This window comes from Struthio camelus, chromosome 8, assembly GCF_040807025.1.
Source record: "Struthio camelus isolate bStrCam1 chromosome 8, bStrCam1.hap1, whole genome shotgun sequence".
Classification (NCBI taxonomy): domain Eukaryota; kingdom Metazoa; phylum Chordata; class Aves; order Struthioniformes; family Struthionidae; genus Struthio; species Struthio camelus.
The window spans coordinates 17,816,349-17,836,560 of NC_090949.1; the positions used below are offsets into that span (position 1 = coordinate 17,816,349).

The 20,212-nt window shown below is 36.5% G+C and overlaps 1 protein-coding gene across 21 annotated transcripts in view; it reads right to left on the reverse strand.

Moving 5' to 3' along the window:
• Positions 1-2,334: 2,334 nt before the first annotated feature.
• The window catches only part of TLCD4 (TLC domain containing 4), a 55,757-nt gene continuing 37,879 nt past the window's right edge, over positions 2,335-20,212 (reverse strand). For 16 of the 21 annotated variants that reach the window (XM_068952408.1, XM_068952414.1, XM_068952411.1 and 13 more), the window contains 4 exons: positions 17,040-17,098; positions 15,138-15,232; positions 12,443-12,516; positions 4,362-8,988 (listed from right to left, as the gene is read on the reverse strand). In XM_068952408.1, the coding sequence (XP_068808509.1) occupies positions 8,673-8,988; positions 12,443-12,516; positions 15,138-15,232; positions 17,040-17,098 (544 nt within the window). In that variant the 3' untranslated portion in view covers positions 4,362-8,672. Of the gene's footprint in view, positions 8,989-12,442; positions 12,517-15,137; positions 15,233-17,039; positions 17,099-20,212 lie in introns of all 21 variants that reach the window. The other 5 variants (XM_068952418.1, XM_068952419.1, XM_009685989.2 and 2 more) reach the window with 2 other exon arrangements.

Below are 20,212 nucleotides of genomic sequence, written 5' to 3' on the forward strand. Positions count from 1 at the left end.
TATAGCTTTTAAGAACACGTTCACATACCATCCTTTCAGAATAGGCTATCTTTCCCATTAAATAGGATATTTCCATGATTCTGTGTAAACACAAAATAAAAATACAAAACAAAACAAAATATCAGTCCTTTAATTTCTGCCCTTTTACAGTCTTTACTCTGTAAGAGGAAATGGCTTCCTACCTCTTTCTGCATACAAGAGTTATGAGCATAGAGTATTGAGAACTTAGAAAAGTAATGTTATATCCGTAATTTAGTTCCTGTAGCCCTTAGAAAACATTATGATTACCTTTATCACTGTCCAAGTCTTAGGGCATAATTTGGCTTTGCCCATATCTCTAAGACTGCATTCACAGGAAGAGCTGTGTAAGCAGCACTAAACAAGATTCAAACATTGTGGTCTCCACTTAGTGCATTTTACAAAGCAGCTTAGTAGTAAGAGCCTCTTGTAGACCAAGTGACATGTCCACTTTCAAATATTTTGTGTCAGTGGCAGAAAGGCTACTAAGATAAAGCACATTTTATCTTTCTGATGTTCTCAAACAGGGAATTGGATCTGCAGCTTTTGCTCAAAGTACCTTACTTCCATTGCTGACATCAGTACGCTGTCTCCCTGGTTTCTACCATCAGACTTTGACAGGAGCGGCAATTGCACAGCATAACTACTACTTCTTAGTCATCATATAGATAACAGCTTTCACCTTTTATAATAACACAAGCCAAACAACAAATACTTTCTCCCCAACATAAAGCATTTCAGAGACCACCAAGGTCACAATTCAAATGAAGCGCCCAATCCCAAGTACAATCTTAAGTACGTTACGCTGTGAGCTCCACTTCTGAAAAGCAGAGCAAAACCAGAATATACGCACAACGGTAGTCCATCATCTAAAAAACCTGCAGCTATCCACTGTGAAGAAAAAGATTAAAAAAGAAAAGCCAACAAAAGACCCTAATGCAGAGTTATCACACCAGTACAAATGCAGAGTTAAGGAAATTTTCAGCAGAACCAGACGAGGTGACCAAAAAAACAAAGTGAAAGTTGGGAGACAAAGTGAATGGCAGCTTTGCACCAGAACATGACAGAGAGGAAGTGGATATACAGAATACTTTTTATATCCTACATCTTAGAGAGAGGCGTTTCTCACGCTTTGCAAGAGTTGTTGAATGTCAGGTTAAGAATGGCTTGCTGAAAGGAATCCTTTGTTTCTAACTGTGTTTAGTCCTTCCTTTCTACTATTCAGTATTAAAAGCTGTCCAGTGCCAATATTAAAGCCTCCCACCAAGCCCTCATTGTCCTTTCTCAAGCACTTAGAAATTTGACCTATATAGCATCTGACCCCAAATAACACTTCCGGGCCCCATTCCCCATCTGAGTCCTTTCCAAACAGATTTACAATGTTAGTATGGAAAACCACTTGTTAACTAGTCAAATTAGTACCCAAAGAATATCATTTACAAATAAAACTAAATTCCCCTTAAAGCCTAAGAGAGGGGAAAAAAAAAAGTGAAATCACTGAATCACAGCATGGTTGAGGTTGGAAGGGACCTCTGGAGATCATCTAGTCCAACCTCCCTGCTCAAGCAGGGTCACCTAGAGCATATTGCCCAGGATCACATCCAGACGGGTTTTGAATATCTCCAGCGAAGGAGACTCCACCACCTCTCTGGGCAACCTGTTCCAATGCTTTGAAGTGCTTTGTATTTTCTTCTAGTAATTTAACTGTTGCATAGTACAAAATAAAAGCTCAAAAGACATTAAAAACTCAATAAAAACTCAAAATGAACATTTTCTGGGTTTGGAAGTCAGCCTGCTACACGGCTCACTGGATCCAGGCACATGCTCTCTGCATATACACAATCAAGGAATCGCCATACTAAGGAATTGCCTAGCTTGGTATTCGGTAAAGGACTTTGTAACATATCACACATATAATACACCAATGACAGTAGTTCTTTCTCCCTAGGCCCTGCGAATAAGGGGTCTCCTTATGTCTGGAACATATGCTATTACAATAAACTGTATAAAGATATCATTATGCTATCCAGTATAAATTGAATTTTTTCCTCAATATCCAACCTAAATTGTAGTTTAAGTCACATTCGTGCCCCAAGCAGTGTCCTAGGCAGGATTTCAGCCTTTAAAAGTCTAGCCACTTGAAAATGTCTGGCTCAGACCTCATACTCCCTCCCCACCTTTTTTAAATAAAAAGGATTCAGCACGCAGTTTCAAGATACTGTATGAGCCAAGTGTCTGTGAACTCAACCCAAAGTAAACTCTTCTTTCATAAGCTATTATCATATATGGAGGAAGAAAAATTCACAAAATAAGAAACTGTGTTCTTTTCTTTTATTATGAAGTTCCAGTACCTTGCATACAACATGCAATTTATTGCTTATTGACATTATTGCATATATCAAACAAACAAACAAACAAAATCAGGCAATATAACTTAATGCAAGCTGCTAAACTGTTCAAACAAAATGCAGAAATGCTCTACAGTATCAATGAAATGCAAATGAATCGTTCAGGATGTTATTTTATAATAAAAAGTAAATTGATATCCATAATATTTAATCATTCACCTTACTACAACTGATTACTTTTATAACCAATCTGCAGAATTATTATATTGCATTGTTAAGTTCTTGTGCAATGATAAGGATTGCTATGACACTAAAGCCACATTACTATCTTAATTTAATAATGTGACACTGATATTTTGTGCCAGTATTAGAGTTTTAACTTTACTGCAAACCGGATTGTCATGATTTACCAGAAGTCAGTGTAGCAGAATTTACAGTTTTCATCCTCACTCTGCACATAAACTAGTTCTACAACATTTATTAAGTTTGGTTTTAGACAGAAGATTATACAAACATTTTTAGAATTCCATAAACCATTAGTTTTATCTAAATTGTAAGTCATTTTTTCCAAGTTTGTAATTTGGTTTTCTATCAGGTTAGATGTTTTACATGTTAAACTAGCCTACATGTGTGTGTGTGTGTGTGTGTGTGCGCGCACGCGCGCATGTGTGTAGATATTAAAGAAAACATTGTATTATATGCATACTAGAAACAAATCCAGGATATTTGGATGTGTGCATACTAAGCATGCAAATTATATGCCACAGCTCACGATTAGCCCTTTTCCTCCTTTCCTCCTATTATATGATAGATTTATCTTGTGAAACTGGAATATGGTTACAATAAAAACAATATATTCCGCATTGCATTCAAAAATGTCATGTATTACAGCTTAGTATTAATATTTAAATGTTGCTTTCAAACCTAGCAAAATTTTAAAAATACCAAAATTTAAAACTTAGAAGACAAGTTGCATGCAACATGTTCCTCATAGGTATGAATTCTCAAATACATACATATTTATACGCTCATAAAAGCATGTCCAGTCCACAAGACAATTTTTGACATCCCACGCATAGATTTAAAAAAAAAAAAAAGATACATTACAGAATATTTTATTTGCTTTTATATTTTCAATTTCAATGACCAGGAAGTTATAAATAGCACACAATCGTTATATGGTTGATAAGACATGCTGAACTCTTCATAATTCACTCTCTGAAAGACATTTCCTTTACACTACAACTAGATTAAAAAAAAAAAAAAAAAATCAATGTACATAACTATGATCAGGTGTCCTCTGAGTGCAAGGCACCACACAATGAAAATGATCTCAGAAGATCTTTTGACAGAAGTTTCTTACACCAAAAAATCCAGTTTGTTCTTCATAGCTACCTTCCATTCTTTACTCAGCTATAAAGTGCTTGGTTATTATAAATAGAGCAAGAACGTCAGGGTAAGGAGGTAGCTAGTAAAGATTTGTAACGGATTCAAAACCTTATCATGTGTTACCACCTAAAAGCATGAATTGGTGCTTAATCCCAGAGCTCTAAACAGCCCAAGCAGCACATCACTCGTTACTCTCCGCCATAAAAAGACCTTGCAAGTTCTTTCAGAAAATCGTAAGACCTTCATCTGTTCCACAGAAATTTCACCTCGAGTTGGATGAATGTTAAAGTTTGTAAATACTCATCACTACTTCGATCTGACTGGTGTCAGGAACCGAGTATGAAGTGCTGTTCTCTTCCCAGCTGTTAGATACCTTCCATAGAGACACACGCTCCACCCAGGAACAAATCCTTCCTTGTGAAGTCTCTTGTAGACAGTTAATGAAGCTGTAGAGCAGGCTTTTAAAAATATGAAAAAGGGGTATCCATACTTCTCAAAATCTTTTACTTTTCATCTGAAAATTCTAGCCCCTTTTAATTTACTGATGCCTTTCCCCAGGAGTGAATACTGCAACAGATCCTAAGTAGGAGTAATTTTCAAGCAGCCCTTTATTCTCCTCTGACTGGCTCAGCAGAAGCATCACAAACAACTTTACAAACTTCTCTGTTAATAATGATCTTTCATGGAAAGCTTGTATTTACATGTACTGATACACACACAAGTCCATGACAAAACATCCTCTTCATACAGCAATTAACAACTAATAACTCAATTTGTGCAGCTCGGAAATTTTAAAGAATAAAGTTTCATTTGCCAGTGGGTACAGAGATATAGAAATACCTAATACTTTCCACTACTTACTATTCGACTGTTGTCCCAACTACAATAGCAGGAAGAAATCTGGATTCCTATACTGTATGTTCTCAAGTCTCCTCCGCCTCTCCTTTTAAAACCTGCTTGTACGCATTTGCTCATTTGTTTTTTCTCTTAGGTTAACATGAATTCTGCAGTATGAGTAATCCTCTCCCCTCATTTTTAATATAAAGAAAGAGGTAATTATCTTTAAGACACTGTAATCGCTTTAATTTTTAATAAACTTTAATACAAAATTTGGAATTGTTAAGAATATCTAAAGTCAGCCTGTTTCATTTTCCTGCTCATGGGATATTTTTCAAAAATCAGTAGTTTTTTTAAAGTAATTAAGCTAAGAAATTAGCTTATAATAAGCTCATTCAAATTAAAATGCATTTATAGAGGTAGAGTAGGTTTCAGATATGGAATTCTTACCACTTAAGTATGTATACAGATACCCATTAAGCATCTCTATAGCATAAGGTTCTCAGCTTCCTTGAAATCCATTGTAACACTCATCTAGCAAATAAGTATTTTGAAGTATATTGCCTCTCTCAAAATCCTCTATCCACAAATGAATTATAAAAGCAAAACACGACCGACCTACCATTCCCCACAGTAGTTCTGAAACTGATATTGATTCATTTTTTCATTAAAAGGTAAAGCCACACAAAAAGAAAACTTACGTTCCTACATATAGCCTAACTGGTACAAATACACTCTGCCATGATCATCGTGCTAATTTTATGCCACCTGGTATTGAAGAATATAAAAGAAGAGAAAAATAAGATATTTAAGCATTTTTACGAGGTCAACTCCTACCATTTGATATGCCCATGGCAAAGACACCTGGTGACACACCAAGATTCTGCTTCACGTTTGACAATGCAACTGGTAAAAATGGAGGTTTTAAGCCACTTAAAAAAAAATAGATTCTAAAGATAGCATTACGATGACCACTTATCATGCTCTTACTCTTTTCCATTAAAAAAAACCACAGAGACAGGCTTGCAAGATGAAATTTATAAATATTTCAACACAGTTTTTAAATGAATAAAGTGCAACCGAAAAATGGATGCCAGTGCTCTCTAATTTGCTGTATTATAAGCTTTTAATGGCAGGCAGAAAGTGCCCCATACTAATGCACTCATTACCTCACAACTTTGCCGACTCTGTTTTACAGTCCTTGCCCAATACAGCAGTATTAATAATTTTTTTCATCAACAAGTTGTCTTCTGACATATAGTAGATACACCAGAATACAACTGAAATAATTAAAATATCAAATTAGAAAATGAAAAAGTAATGCATTGCAAAGTATTGTGATAATTACATTAATTTTGTACAGCAATCAAAAATATTGCAAGTTCTAAAATAATTATTCGACTGCCCTTTCCATTCTGGATTGTTTCCCAATTTGTACTATGTAGTTCTTTTTCCAACCTAGTTTTAACATAATAAATTGACTTCGTTTCCTCTCATACACAAATCTATCTAGAACTGAAGGAAACAGACCATTTTAATGAATGTTTTACACTAAAATAACAAAAAAAACTTAAGCACTGAAATTTAGATTTGAATGGATTAATGATTAATGCAAAGAAGGGAGGAATTTACAAGAGTCTTCATAAGTTGTCATCTTAAGATTTGCTTCAAATTATCTTATCGATATTTTTCATCCTACTGCCTGAATAAAAAGGTAGACTTCTACTTTCAAGTGTATTCTCCAAAATGTCTGAATTTACTAACTTTGAAATGGATTTGAGACAGCAACACGCTACTAGAAAATAATGCCCTGATCTAGTGACTAAAACACCACAAGATGTATTTCATTTACACCTTTAAATCATAAAGTAACACAAACATAGTGCCTTTGTGTGTAGACTAGATTTCGCATTAGGTACATTGAAAGCACTACCTTAAAAAACATGAGGTTCAAGCGAACAGAAAAGGGAGCCCCCTTCTTTCAGCAAAGCAGGCCGTCGAATCAATTCGCCAAGCGTATGAACTTACCTACTGGTATCCAGATAAGGTACTGCAGTCATTCCAAAAAACCACAGCTAAATAAAATAATTGCTAAGTTTCCCAAGGCACAAACAGATCTTTTGTCCGTGCACTTGTGAAATATTACTAAGCACAGAATCAGAAGAATTGAAGTATTAACAACCCTTGACATCTCCTCTAAGAAGGCAAGATTGGGAAACAGCATCGGAAAAAAATGCCTGCCAGTTAAACAGTGAAAGTAAAAATGGGTATTATGCTAACCCTAAAAATACTCTATGAAATTATTTTGAGCAGGGGAACTAAACCGGTCATAGTTACCCTGGTTACGGGGCGTTGCAGCCTACTGAGCCCTCTTACGGACCCCGGACTCCTAGCAGGGGAGCTCTGCTGCCCTGCCCAAAAGCACAGAACCTGCCTACTGACCCCCTGGTCTGTAGGGATAAGAGCTGTTTTCGCTCAGCTTTGTTAAAGGGAACAGGACAAAAGAAAAACAAAATAGCCTGCACACAGGGCAAATATTTTCTCCCTTTGTTTGAAAATAAATTGTCTACAAAAATTAGTACAAACACTTAAATAGTAAGTGAAAAAGCATAATTTAGCACACGTTATCAGAAGGTATAATATAACTAGTAATGTCAAAGAAAAAAAAAAAAAAGAAGAAAGAAGAAACGGAAGCTGGTCAGTCCCAAATCAGATATGGTTTAAAACAAGCAAAACAAAAAAACAAACTATGCATACAAATACAGCTCTCAAAAATCATATAAAACCCACAGAATTTCCTCAAATTGTATTACAATTTAGATTCTAGACCATTCCTTGATGTTAAGATTACTCTCTGATGTCCTCCAATCTCCAAGTCTGCAGTACCTATTGACAAAAATGTGGTTCTGAAAAAGAAAATGTTCTCTACAGATGTGAACTACCTTCTACAGAATTACTTGACAGCTTTGAAGAATGTCAACACAGTTTTTTCAACAGGTACAAAGTTCACCTCCTTCCTGAATTCAAGAATGTTTTTAGTCAACACCTCAGATTTCCAGTCTCATTAACAAGGAAAATGGGGCAAACAAACATCTGTATTTCATAGCAAATGGGTCATTTCTGTGACAAAAGAAAAAAGTATTAAGTTACACAGCACATATACAGAAGAATTTTCTCTCTTTACAATTAAACTTAACATCCCAAACGTCCCATGGTAAAAAACAAGAGGGGAGTTGCAATACTTCTCAAAGGTAGTAGCAGCAAAGGAAAAATCTCTCTCGTCAGAATTACGCTGTTTCCACATAACGTTTACCATGCTAACCTATGAAAAAATTTCCATGGGAGATTTAGTAGATGTACTATTGTATGTCAGCTAACATAGCAAAAGTTAATACTTCTCATCAAAATCGGAGAATTTTAATGGCTTTTTAAACACATTTTGTGGTCTTATAATACAGCATTTTCAATGAAATTATTTCATAAATCCCCCCCAAATGGTGTGCATGCATATAAACAGAACAAAGAGCAGTAAAAGACTTCATAGAATCCAAGCTAAATTTTTTGTTTGTCTTGCAAAAATTAAAAAGTTGTCAAGAAAGAAATCTCGACTCTTAACGCTAAATATTCCTACAAGAAAACATAGGAAGATGCCAGGAAAACTGCACCATAACAGGAGTTTTGGGGTTTTTTGTTTTTCTTTTTCTAAAAGAGACAGAAGTCAATATTCACTGGATTTATAAAACACATTAATCTGAGAAACCTGAGTGAAACACTTAAGAACACACTGGTAGACAACAACCAAGGAACCAGTCAGCTCCGTTCTAATTTCAGTAGTTTGTTAAGTGCTTAGAACACACACCTAGAATTCAGTTGTGTGAACTTATGCTGTTGTTCCTCATTCAGTAGGATCCTTAAAGCGTGACCCTGGGTGTGCAGGCAGTGTGGCTAGGGAAGGAATAAGATCAGTACAGAGGTAACACCTTGTTTCCTTAAGAGGAGCATTCCATAGCAAAAATGTGCAGTGTTTCCGTGAACCCAAATTATTTTCTTAGTAAAAGTTTCATTTTATGCATGTGATTTCTAGTCAGATTTCCCATTTTTATAGGTTTTGGCTTCCTCCTGTCCAATAAGACAAATAACTTTGTAGCATCCTTTTGTAATTTTGACCATCCACATCATGTTCATAACATCCAAAACAATGCTTGAGATAATCCAGGCGCTCTGGGCTGCAAATCCTAACCTCTCAAAAGCCTCTGTTCCAAATGCAGAAATTACATGGCTGTAATACATAGGAATGACTGCAATCCTCACCACGAAGAACACAACTGTCATCAGCACACCATTGATGATGTTGGCCTTTGAAGATTTGGGATATCCCAATACTTCAAAAAACCACCTGCAAAAGAGAAGTTTTCACAGACACCAGGCAGATTTAAAATCCCTTTTTAATGGAATGACTTTATTTTACGGGGTTTTCAATTTTATTTATTTTTATTCATTACTTCTAACCTTCTCTTTTCTAAATTACTGCCCTTTGTTTTGGCTTAACTGGCAAACCCTTCTGCTCAGCTACTTGTTTTTCTTTTGTTAAGCACTGTGTGATATCCAGTACACTGCAGGAATCATATGTCGAAAATCTTGATTTGTATTGTAAATCAGTACACAGTAAGTACTCATCTCAGTCACTATGATGTGTGTTATGCTATAATTCAAATTTTATATTATTTCTTGCAATAACTTGCATCAATGAACAACTGGAAAAAAAAAAACAAACCTATTTTTTCCCTGAAAGCAATTCTGAGCTAGGAGCTCTCTATCTCTATACTAGCATATTGTATTTGGATGTGGCTCTGGTACACAGAGCTATAGTTTCAGGCTTCCCAGATTTGGGATTTTCTGACTGGTTCTGTTAGCCCTAAGCCAGAACTTCAGAACCAGACATTATAAATTGCACCTGATCGTGTCACAGCAAGGTATGTTATGCAATGAAAAGATAAATGAAACAACGCCCTCCTCCCATTCACACTTCTAGTTCATAAGTGCAGTCTGGTTTTCTTTCTTAATTTTCTTGTATATTAATTTCTTAGCAGAGAGGCATAGCTATTATCTGTTGTCTAGCACACAGACCATGTGGGCTGAATTCCTAAAAAGGGAACAAAACTCCTTTAACTCCTTATCATTCACACTTAGAATAAATGCTAGGAAAATCTGTGCAACAGTGGCAAGTTAAAGAAAGGACCAGCAGAAAATGACATAAATCACTATATTTATCAAGCGGAAGGAAGAAGCAGAATAACTTAAGTATTTCTCAATAAGATATAGGGGTAAAACTTTTTTACAGTCTAACAATCCAAAGACTGGCAAAAAAGTTATTTTTCATTTAATTACCTATGGATTATGGCCTCAGTAATTACAGATATACTAAAACAAATCTGCCAGACATTCAGCTCTAACAGAAATACTCCAGGAATTGGTTAGAGTGCAAATGAGATGATTAAGAGCCAGGTTCTCTAGCAGTTAGTCTAGAAGCAGGACACACAGCAACAGTTACTGGGCTGATGAAGAGAAAGACCTGATATACTTGGTAGGACCAACAATGAGAGCCTCTATTTTCCTTGATATATATCTTGTGCAGATTCCACAAGTAATATAAAAGGTTTTTAACGTATACCATGATCTGCCAACAAAGGTAATTGTTGGAAAAAGGGTAACTAAACATCCGCTTGGTGATTTCCCTCTCCCACTAAATTCAAATAAATAAAAGCCAGTAAATCACACTGAACATTAACATACTACCCATCACTGGCCGTAATTAATTATATAAATGTTGACGTTAACATAGAAGGAAGCCAATGCTTGACATGCAGACATTGTCCAGTTAGATACCCCTAACAACACAGACAGGAGATACAGAGAAAATGCTTCAGTTCCGAGATTAGAATATTATTTTAATAATAGCTCCTTTTTGGTAATATTAAGAATGCAAACAAGAGATTTAATGTACATCATTATCAACAGTCTACATTACTGTCTTAAACGTCTGGTTCTCTTCAAATTTAATGAAAAAAAATATTCATGCACTAATGAGATGACATCTCTCCATGCAGGGGACTTTATCTCCTACAGATATTTCTGTTTTTCTGAGAAAGCAGTAAATGGGGGTATTCAGGGACACATGGTTGCAGTATAGGCATTTTAAAAGAAACATACTGTACATTACTTTTAATAACCAAAAGTATCACTACACTACTTTAACAACACAAGATGAAAGGTAAGCATCAGTATAGGTACCACTTAAACTCAGGATTAAACCCTTTCTTAGTTAAATTCAGCTGGAGGACAGCCATTTGCTGGGACATGAATTTCCACAGAGAAATTTCGAACATGATGCCACCTTTAAAATATAATACCACCTATACAGTATCATACCATGTTTTTTCATTTTCTCACTCTCTTCTTCCTTGTGTTGCTAAAACAAGTTTAAAAGAACCATCTCTTTATTCCCTTTCTCAGTTTCTCTGTGCACATGGGACACTGAGATTAGACCAAAAATACCTACCCAACTGTGTTCGGGCAAATGACAGCAACCTCTGTAGAGCTCCATTATTCTATTCTGCCCTCCTTTAAGTTGAATTTGCCCGGTAAATGTTCAGAAGAAATCTCAGCACAATCTTTTCCTACAGATCTGTCTCCTAAAACATTTCAGAGCTTACAACCGCAGTGTTGCGATTTGCAATACTCAAGATACCCTGTTTGCAGGAGGACTATAGTTCCTCTTTTCTCTTCCCCTTACCCACCTTATCCTGCCTTTCTCTACCAGATACGTGGAAAAAAAGATGGATGCCATGCATGTAGGATCACTAAAGCAGAAATACACACTAAGAAGCATGGGTGAGGAACAGGCATCTGCCACACTGAAAGATCTGGTCCTACAGCACCAACACTGGAGAAGGAGGAAGGATTCCAGCACCACCTTACACGAAAGCCCTTGTTGTAGAGCAAAGCCTTCCTGGGGACAGGTCCTTGTCCCCAGCTGGGTCACAGTGGCTAAGGAGTGAGGAGACAGAGGCCACTCTACCTACAGCACCTGGAAACTCTACTGAGCTCCTGTCCCTCCCTGTGACACATGGCATTATTACAACCCTTTTCTGATATCCACAGCAGAGATTCCCGTGGTGACACTGTAAGGCATGGCAGGGCTCACCTCTCCCTGAACTCTACAACAGAGCCTTCTGCTACTTTCTTTTCTTATCAAAGTTGTGAAGTTTATCCATTTCAGCTGTGTTTAAATGCTTTACTAATGTTCTATTTTCATTCTAGAAATAAATTTGAAAACTTATTTTTGAAAATAGAGAAGCATGTATATGTTTCCATTAATCTATATATTTATACACAAATATTAATACTGATATATTATGCAATATTGCAAATTAAACTTCACATTGTTTAGGGCAACGCAGTTCCATCCTAGGATCCTCATAACAATGCTATCTTGCTTCTTTTGCTGGTCTGCGATATTAAAAACAAAATCCCTATTGAAACTGACAGCTTCTATCATAATAATTAAATGAACACGCATTGGCTAATAACTGATACTATATTAATGAAATTTTTTGTTCAGTAGCTTCATGAAAACTTGTCATTTCATAAGAAGGATAATCTAAAGAGAAACTTGTGAGGCAGGCAAAAGCGTTCATAGCAAAAGCTTTCCAGATAGTAATCTTTAGTTAAATATGTATCAATTCACTTTCAGCTGATGTTCAGTAACACAAAGCTTCCTAAGTGAAATAAATAATAATATAGATTTAAACAAAAAAGAATTATGTAAAAATTCACTAACAGCCACTTACCGCTGATTCACAAAAGGAGTGGAGAACTCTGCAAGCAGACGGAAGTTTCCAAAATAAGCCAACAGACCTTTGCTCTGGTTAACAAAACAAAATAGACATACAAAGTTCAACAGTATAGCAGTGAAATCTTGATTAGAAACTTCAAGCAACACAGAAAGATACAGTGTCTCAAATTATTTACTAAAACTGATAGCAAGCATATTTGTTAGATGCACTACCCTTCTTCACAATTTCAAAGTAAGGTTAACTAAAAAAGATACAAATATCCTTCCGTTATCTTGAAGCAATAGTTTTTTACAGTATTTTAAATAAATCTTTAAAATATTTACAGTTAAGTGGCAGTGGAAAGTGAGCTAGAAGAGACTGGCATAAACAGTAGTAGGTCATAATTATAATGATTCTGTTACCATCTAAGACTGTTATGAATATTTTGGATTTTTCATGTTTAAATAAAATGAAACAGAATCACTGTAAACTAAAGGAAAAAGCCCCTATGTTTTTTTAGGGACCGTAGTTTGCCAAAGTGAAGACGAAAGGCCGGCTCTTATTTGGCAGCAGAAAGGGCACATAAAGCCCTTAAATTCTCCTCTCCTCCCGACTGCAGGGGAAACCCTTTCCACCAATTCTGTTTCAGTCCCTGCCGCATCCTGCGGAAGAAGAGAACACCTGTTCTGTGCTGGCATCAAGGTAACGGTGTGGTGCTTTTACACCGATACACGTTGTAACTGAACACTTTCCTCTAAGTGACAAAAATACAAAACATCCTCTGTGTCATCTTTCGCTTGTGTTACACGCTGGAAATAATATCCATTATACCTTGACTGGGTAAGCAGCAGTTTACAAACGCAGGAATAAAAATATTCAAAAAATTATTCAGCAGTACTCCTGAACAACCCATGGCACGTACGTCACCTTCCTCTTTTCCCCATTAGGTGTATCATACCTAATACTGCAGGCGTTTCACATCGGACTTAGCACTACACCAAACAGAATCTGTGTTCTTAATCAAATTCTCTCCTATCTTCAAAGCCATTTTTGAAACAGGATACCCATGAATAACCTCCTCTGAAGATAAGCCAGTGAGAGTAACACGTAGACATCTAAGGGCAAAGTTAGAACTGAATAATAGAAACTACTTAAAAAAAAAAAGTCAAAGTTCACACAATAACTACACTTTCCATTTACTCCAGAAACAACTAATGAGTTTTCCGCATCGAGGATTAGCCTTTGGAGTGATATTTTAGTTTCTCTAGTATTCAGTATTTCTCTAGTATTCAGTTCTCTCTAAATCAGCTTCATCCATGATAATACTGGTAGATCTCATTATCTTCAGCTCAAAAGTGTCTTTACTTGTCAGTGTATTTCACCTCCTTTAAACAATAACATGCGAAATCTGACATTAAGTCCCAGATAAACCTGGCATGCAAGGGCTTGCATGATGCTTTTTTGTCTTAATTTTCATTTACCTATTAATAAAACCAAAAAGATTTTACACATAGTTAGGTAAGTGAAAGCTCACTATTCCATTTTGCTACCTCCACACTTTTTATATCATAACCTTGGGATGCAGGCAGGGAAGTAGGCAGGGAAAGAAACGTGGTAGATGAAATAATGCATTTTATAAGACCTTTATTTACTGAAGGGGGTTTTCAGAAGGAATTCTGGAGTGCTGTTCTGGAGGTTAGTGGGATTTCTATCAAGTCACACAGGCATCTTTGAGAAATTCCACCTAGCAGCAGCAAAAAGTAACTAAATCGGTCTTTATCTTAGAACTGTATCCTTCTCTTCCCCTTTTCTCTTCAATGTATGCATGCCACAGCTGTTTATGGCTATATACAGCCAATCATCCAGTTTTCTCTCTACAGTAACCTTAAATATGAAGTCTCGGAAAGTCAATGAACTTCTTATGAAGTTATATAATGAGAAACCTCAGACAGCTTTATAAAGACCTGAAGTTAGCCTACACTAAATAGTCGATAAGGTCCCCTTAATACATATTTAGGAACCACATAGTATTGTACATTATTCAGATTAGCACACTAATATTAAATATTAATACGTGCTATCTACCAGCTGTTCAATAACTTATAACATCAATTAAGGTGGAATATATTTCAGAATCCTATCTACCAAAGTAGCATAGCATTCTACTAATGATGTCTGGTGACAGGAAGTATGAAATAACGTATGCCATAACAGAATGCTTAGATGTCTCTCCTTTAAATAAAAATTTAAAAAAAATAAAAAGAAAAAAACACACCCAGCTGACTAATACATGCACCAGACTTAGAGATTGCTGACCTATGGAAATGCCTTGCAATACAGTAACAAGCAGAACATAACCAATTGAAACCATTTCCTTCTGATTTTTCTGACTCAATGGGGACTTGTGGTTTTATTTGAAACCCTTTCCTGTAACCACATAAGCCCCTCTCTCCCGAGTCCCTCTACGGTAAAAATTAAAGAGTTCCAGTTTCAACATGCAAACAAATTAGGAATATGTTAGTTGAAGGGCTATAATATTGGAAAGGCATGCACTTAGCACAAATGCCCGATAAAACCATTTAGAAAGTAATGATGACTGAAAATATCAATATGCATTTCACAACGGAAGCACATCAAATAGTGACAAATTTTTTAAACATTAAGCAAATGAGACCTATAAAGCATTTTTCTTTTTCTCATCAGCACTCACCAGTACAAAGTAGTAAGCATACAGAGCTGCCAAGTGATGTATTACAAAAAATTTGTCACCAATTGCCTTCCAGTAGTAAATAATAAGCAACAAATCTACAAGAGAAAAGAAATAACAATATATTACCATTTACCTGAGAATAAAGTTTAAGTTTTTGAGATGTAAATACTGACTTATGGTACCAGTAGAAGCATTTTGAATTAATTATCTTTGAAGAGAACATCTTTATCCTAAAGACTTTCTTTTATGTGGTAAAAGTTATGACAAAGCATTAAGCAACAGTATTCTTCCAACAGTTGACAAATTATTGTTTTCCACATTAAGGGAAGTACAGGGGCAATAGCTTTAGCTGAAATATTTTGGAAAGAAAAAGTGGATCCAGAATCTCATAGCTAGACTTCATACTTACAAGCAGAGAAAATTTCAAAGTAATACACTTCCCCAAAGGGCAGGGAGTACAGCCAATAAACACATACGATAAATACAGGGATCCATTACGTGACTTGTGAAGCAAGGAGTTACATTAGCAAGCAGGAAACCATTTAGCAAAAATATTTTGGAAGGGGCACTTGGAATGGAAAGTATGTTTGGTTTATTAAATCAGAACTCTCCAGTTACTGCAAAAGTGATATAGTGGAGCTGAGTTAACATTGTATTGAAAGCTTTGACATAAATGTTCCTTCTTGTCCCCTTAGCGGTTTGAGACTTCAGGAGATCTTCTGTTCTGTACTGGAACAAGAAACTCCAAATAAAGCAGTACTTGGTACACTGCCTTGGAAACAGGCAACCAATGTTCCAAATCAAACACCTTCCCCCTTAGCCTTTTGTATCTCCAGTGAATGTCCTGATCTCTTTTATGAAAACTAGCTGTCCTCAGGCAGGACTCTACATTATCTGATAGAGCTGCTCCACTTCCTATAAATAATTAAACATTAACTATATAAGGAAGGGAGAATAAGTAGCTAGGTTCACGTCTCTATTCAAAGGCATTCATTAATTCATAATGAAAGTCTAATGCATAATTATTCAAAAATAGATACCAATGAATTTAAACAAAGGAGATGAAGTTCCTCCTACAGACAAACCAGAGACTCAGCCCAGCCCACGTTCTAGGTGGCTGTTCCGATCACTGCCTTATCCGTTCCATTGGGGGCAAGAAACCTAGTCTGACAGAATCAAGTACACAGCTCGATCAGAGACTCCGTCCGAATGAGAGAAGTTTTCCTTGAAAAGAGTATGAGTCACAAAAAGTTTTGGCTTTCACAAGTCAGCATTCCCACAGACAATAAAAGAAAGCTCCAAAACATGTTGTAAGAAACGTTCCCAAGATAATTTTAGTTAACAGTAAATAATTAACAGAAAATACACGTAGTGGTAAATGCCATATCAAGAAGTTAATTTAAAATTTCTTAAGTTTTACACATAGGACTAAATCTTAGCTTAAAGTGAAATTTAAAGGTGAGTGTGGGAGGAATCTTATGGCGTCACTTGCCTCAGCTTGTTTTGAGGGTTACTCAACTGCTTCTGCCAGCATTTTGAGGTCATCAGAAAAAAATATAAGAGTGCTAGAAGTTCTAGACTCCCTGAAGTGAGTGAAGGGCACCATTTCAACACCTTCTAAGGCCTAAATTGGCTGAAGAACAAAAATGAGTTGAGTTGGTGGTTGTATATCAATCCATCATAAAGCCACACAGCGCCATTTCCTTAGTGCTTGGGGGGGCCATCATTCCCATCTTTCACATCCACAGGCAAGATCCTGTGATTTCACCACAACCCACAACTACATCAGTAACTTTAAAAGCCACATTAGAACCTGTATTGTATGCACATATCACGTTTTCAGCATAGCGACTCAATATAAATACATACATTGTGTGCATTATATATACATCGCATAATTACCAGAAATGAGGTAGCCTGTGGTAATAGCAATATTCAGTTTCACAATTGAAGGGTCACCCCTGTAAAAATACCGAAAATGCAGTTACAGTCCTTATAACAACTGTCAATTTGCAAAGGACATACACATATCAAACATCACTATGTCCATCACGTCACCAAATACTTGACCCATCAGTAAGCTATTAAGATATCTGGGTGAGGAATGTCCTAGCCAGGAAAATGGGTTCTTTTTCCACTGAGATAGAAGACACCTACTAACTACCCTAATTAGGATTACCTCGTGCCTTGGGAAGCTTGCTAGAGACTGGAAGTGAAACCCAGCAGGTACCCTAAACTAGTTTTGCTGGAAACAGTCAGAGAAAGAAAGAGAACAGACTCAGTAGTGTGTCATAGCACTTTAACTGCCACTCTGCACCTCCTTTTTTGTTCTTCTGTCTGTTACAACTTTGTTACGGCAGAGAAAAATGTCTTACTCAGCTGGTGCTTTTCATATACAGAAGACAATGGATGCTCATTAGATCTACAGGCACAAGCAGAGTAGAAGAACACATGATAGGAATCTATTTGTCAGTTCTTTGGAAGGGAACCTTCCAGTGGAAGTGCTTAACGGAATAATTTCACACCTTCTGTCCCTTCCATTTTTGTTCCAAATATTCAGCAAGCAAGGCTCCTAGGAGCACGCATATAACTTCAGTTCCTCCAGGATATGCAGTGAACCCAAATTTCTGAATACAGCTCAAGATACGGAAACACTACAACAAACAACTTCTATTTCTTCTTCCACTGTCCTCTGCATGCTCTTACTTTGAGAAGTTTGGAAAGCAGCTCTCCTTTCCTCTTCATAAAGATTGTTTTACACACACACACACACACCCCAGGTTGTGCATCTAATATACATCTGTTTTGCTTAAGTATGAATCAGCTAGATTACACCTGCACTCAAGTTTGAGATTTAAGAGTCCTTATTTGGACAAGACAGGGAATGACCCATTTCCCTTCAGTCTTTCCAGGAACATGGGCCACCTTGCAACAAACCCTCTCCAGACTTTCTAAATCAAAACTTCAGCAGCACACATGGGTGCAACTACCCATCTGGCAGCTCCCAATACCTTCAAAAAGATTCCCTGCTAGAATCTCAAATTAATCCCAATTAATGGGAAGATTAGAACTTAGTCTAGAGTTTACTAGATTTCCTGATCAGTCTTCTAGAATGGGAAGCACAGCGGAGCTTATGAGACCAACCGTTTGCAGTCTAGTTTTGGTGCAACCAGGTTCCAGGAGAGACATACAGGGAGTGACTTGAATAAGCAGAAGGGATGAGCTCTCTCTTTTGTGATTGCAAAGGAGGTTATGTGTGACAAATGAATTATGCAGCAACATGCACAGGCAGATATAAAGAACAAAAGTCCACATGATGTAACTTCTTTGAGCTTCTTTTCAAACAGAGTCATAGCAGATAAAAATCAAATACTAATCGAATATCACACTTCAAAAAGACAATGTAATAACTCTAGAATGGACAGTTAAATGAAAAAGCCTGTCCTTTTGTGAAATTATAACTTCACTCACTTACATAACCTAATAGCAGTGCAAGGACCACACCTTCTCTCCATCGTGCCCAGACCCTTAGCAGGAGTCCTGATCCCTTTCAAGGCCTATGGTACCATCATCCTGCTTTTAAGCTTCACACCCATTCACAAACCCAAAAGTTAGGCTGACCTACCTAGAGGCTCAGAACTTGAGATTTTCCTTAAAACAAACAAACAAGCAAGCAAGCAAAACACACACCACATTACCGGCAAGAATCAATCTGAACACTGTAACCTAGTCAGTAACTACATAAAGACAGCGCCAACAACTAGAAAGAGCGTCACTATCAAAACCTTCCTGGTGGCCTAAAACTGGAGTATCTATGCAATGCTCTCAGGCTATACTGGGCAGAGGAGGCCAAAGAAGGTCTGTCAAGGATTCCTGGTCATTGACTTGTAAACTACTGAAGCTAGATTCACAAATGCTTCTCACATGGTTAATACAAGACTCCTGTAGAAAGACTCACCCATCCTTCAGACCTGTAAATGACCAAGTCCCACAGATTATGTCTGTATTTCAAAACGGCATCAGATTTCCATACGATTGACCAGCTTTGCAACAATCCATCTGGCTTTTCTCTTAAAATTTGCTCCCTCCCCTCCAGTCTTATGTAATTAAAATCAAAATGATGTGGATTCAATTATGAATCAATGTAAAAAGGAAAAGTATGGTTTGCAATTGTGAGGTGAACTTAAGATTTAATGTACAGCTACACCATAAAACAGATGCTAAAAAAAAGTGGTTAAAGCTCTATTATGGTCAACTAGGGATTTAGTGACTGCGCCTAGGGAGCCAATACGACATAAGGGGGAATGTACAGACAAATGAGAGCGATCTCATTTTTAAGAGTAACATAAAAGTCAGCTTTAAAAGAATAAGTACATCTGCAATTTCTGAGAAAACTACCCTATGTTTCTGGCATTGTTGGTAGCTTCTGCTAGTAGAAAGCCAAAGAAGAGCGCTCCTGGGAAAGTAATACCTTATTTTACTGACAAGCTGTATGCAAGTACTTGCAAAGTCATGGGCAATATGTTCAGTCTTCCTTTGCACTTATTCACTTCCATGAACATGAACTCAAATCATTGCAACTGCTCTAAATATGTTAAGTGATGCTCCACAGATTTTAACACAATTAGTGTAATAACTACAAACACTAATTTTCAGATCTAGAATGTGTTCTATGCACATTTTTAATTTACAAATTCCTGAAACCACTGGGTTTTTGCCTGAGAAACAATTTACAGAAATACTGCCATAAAGTGAACCTGAAGCTTTGATTTAAAAACACAGGTCAAATATCCTTCCACTAGCAGACTTCTAAATACATATAAAAAAAAAAAAATTCTTATTCTACCATATAGAAATAAAGCTGCAGTTAACAGTTATTCTAAAGGTATCCAAGGAGAGAAAACTATTTATAACTAAGAGCAGAAATACAGACTAGCTTTATCCCAAAGGCAGGTAGATTCTTCTGTTTAAAGATTCACTGTTTTTATATAATCTAGGATGCTAAGGTTCCTTAAGCAAGATTAAATTTTCAATGTTTTATACAAAAAGTTATCTAACATAACTTTGTCCAGACT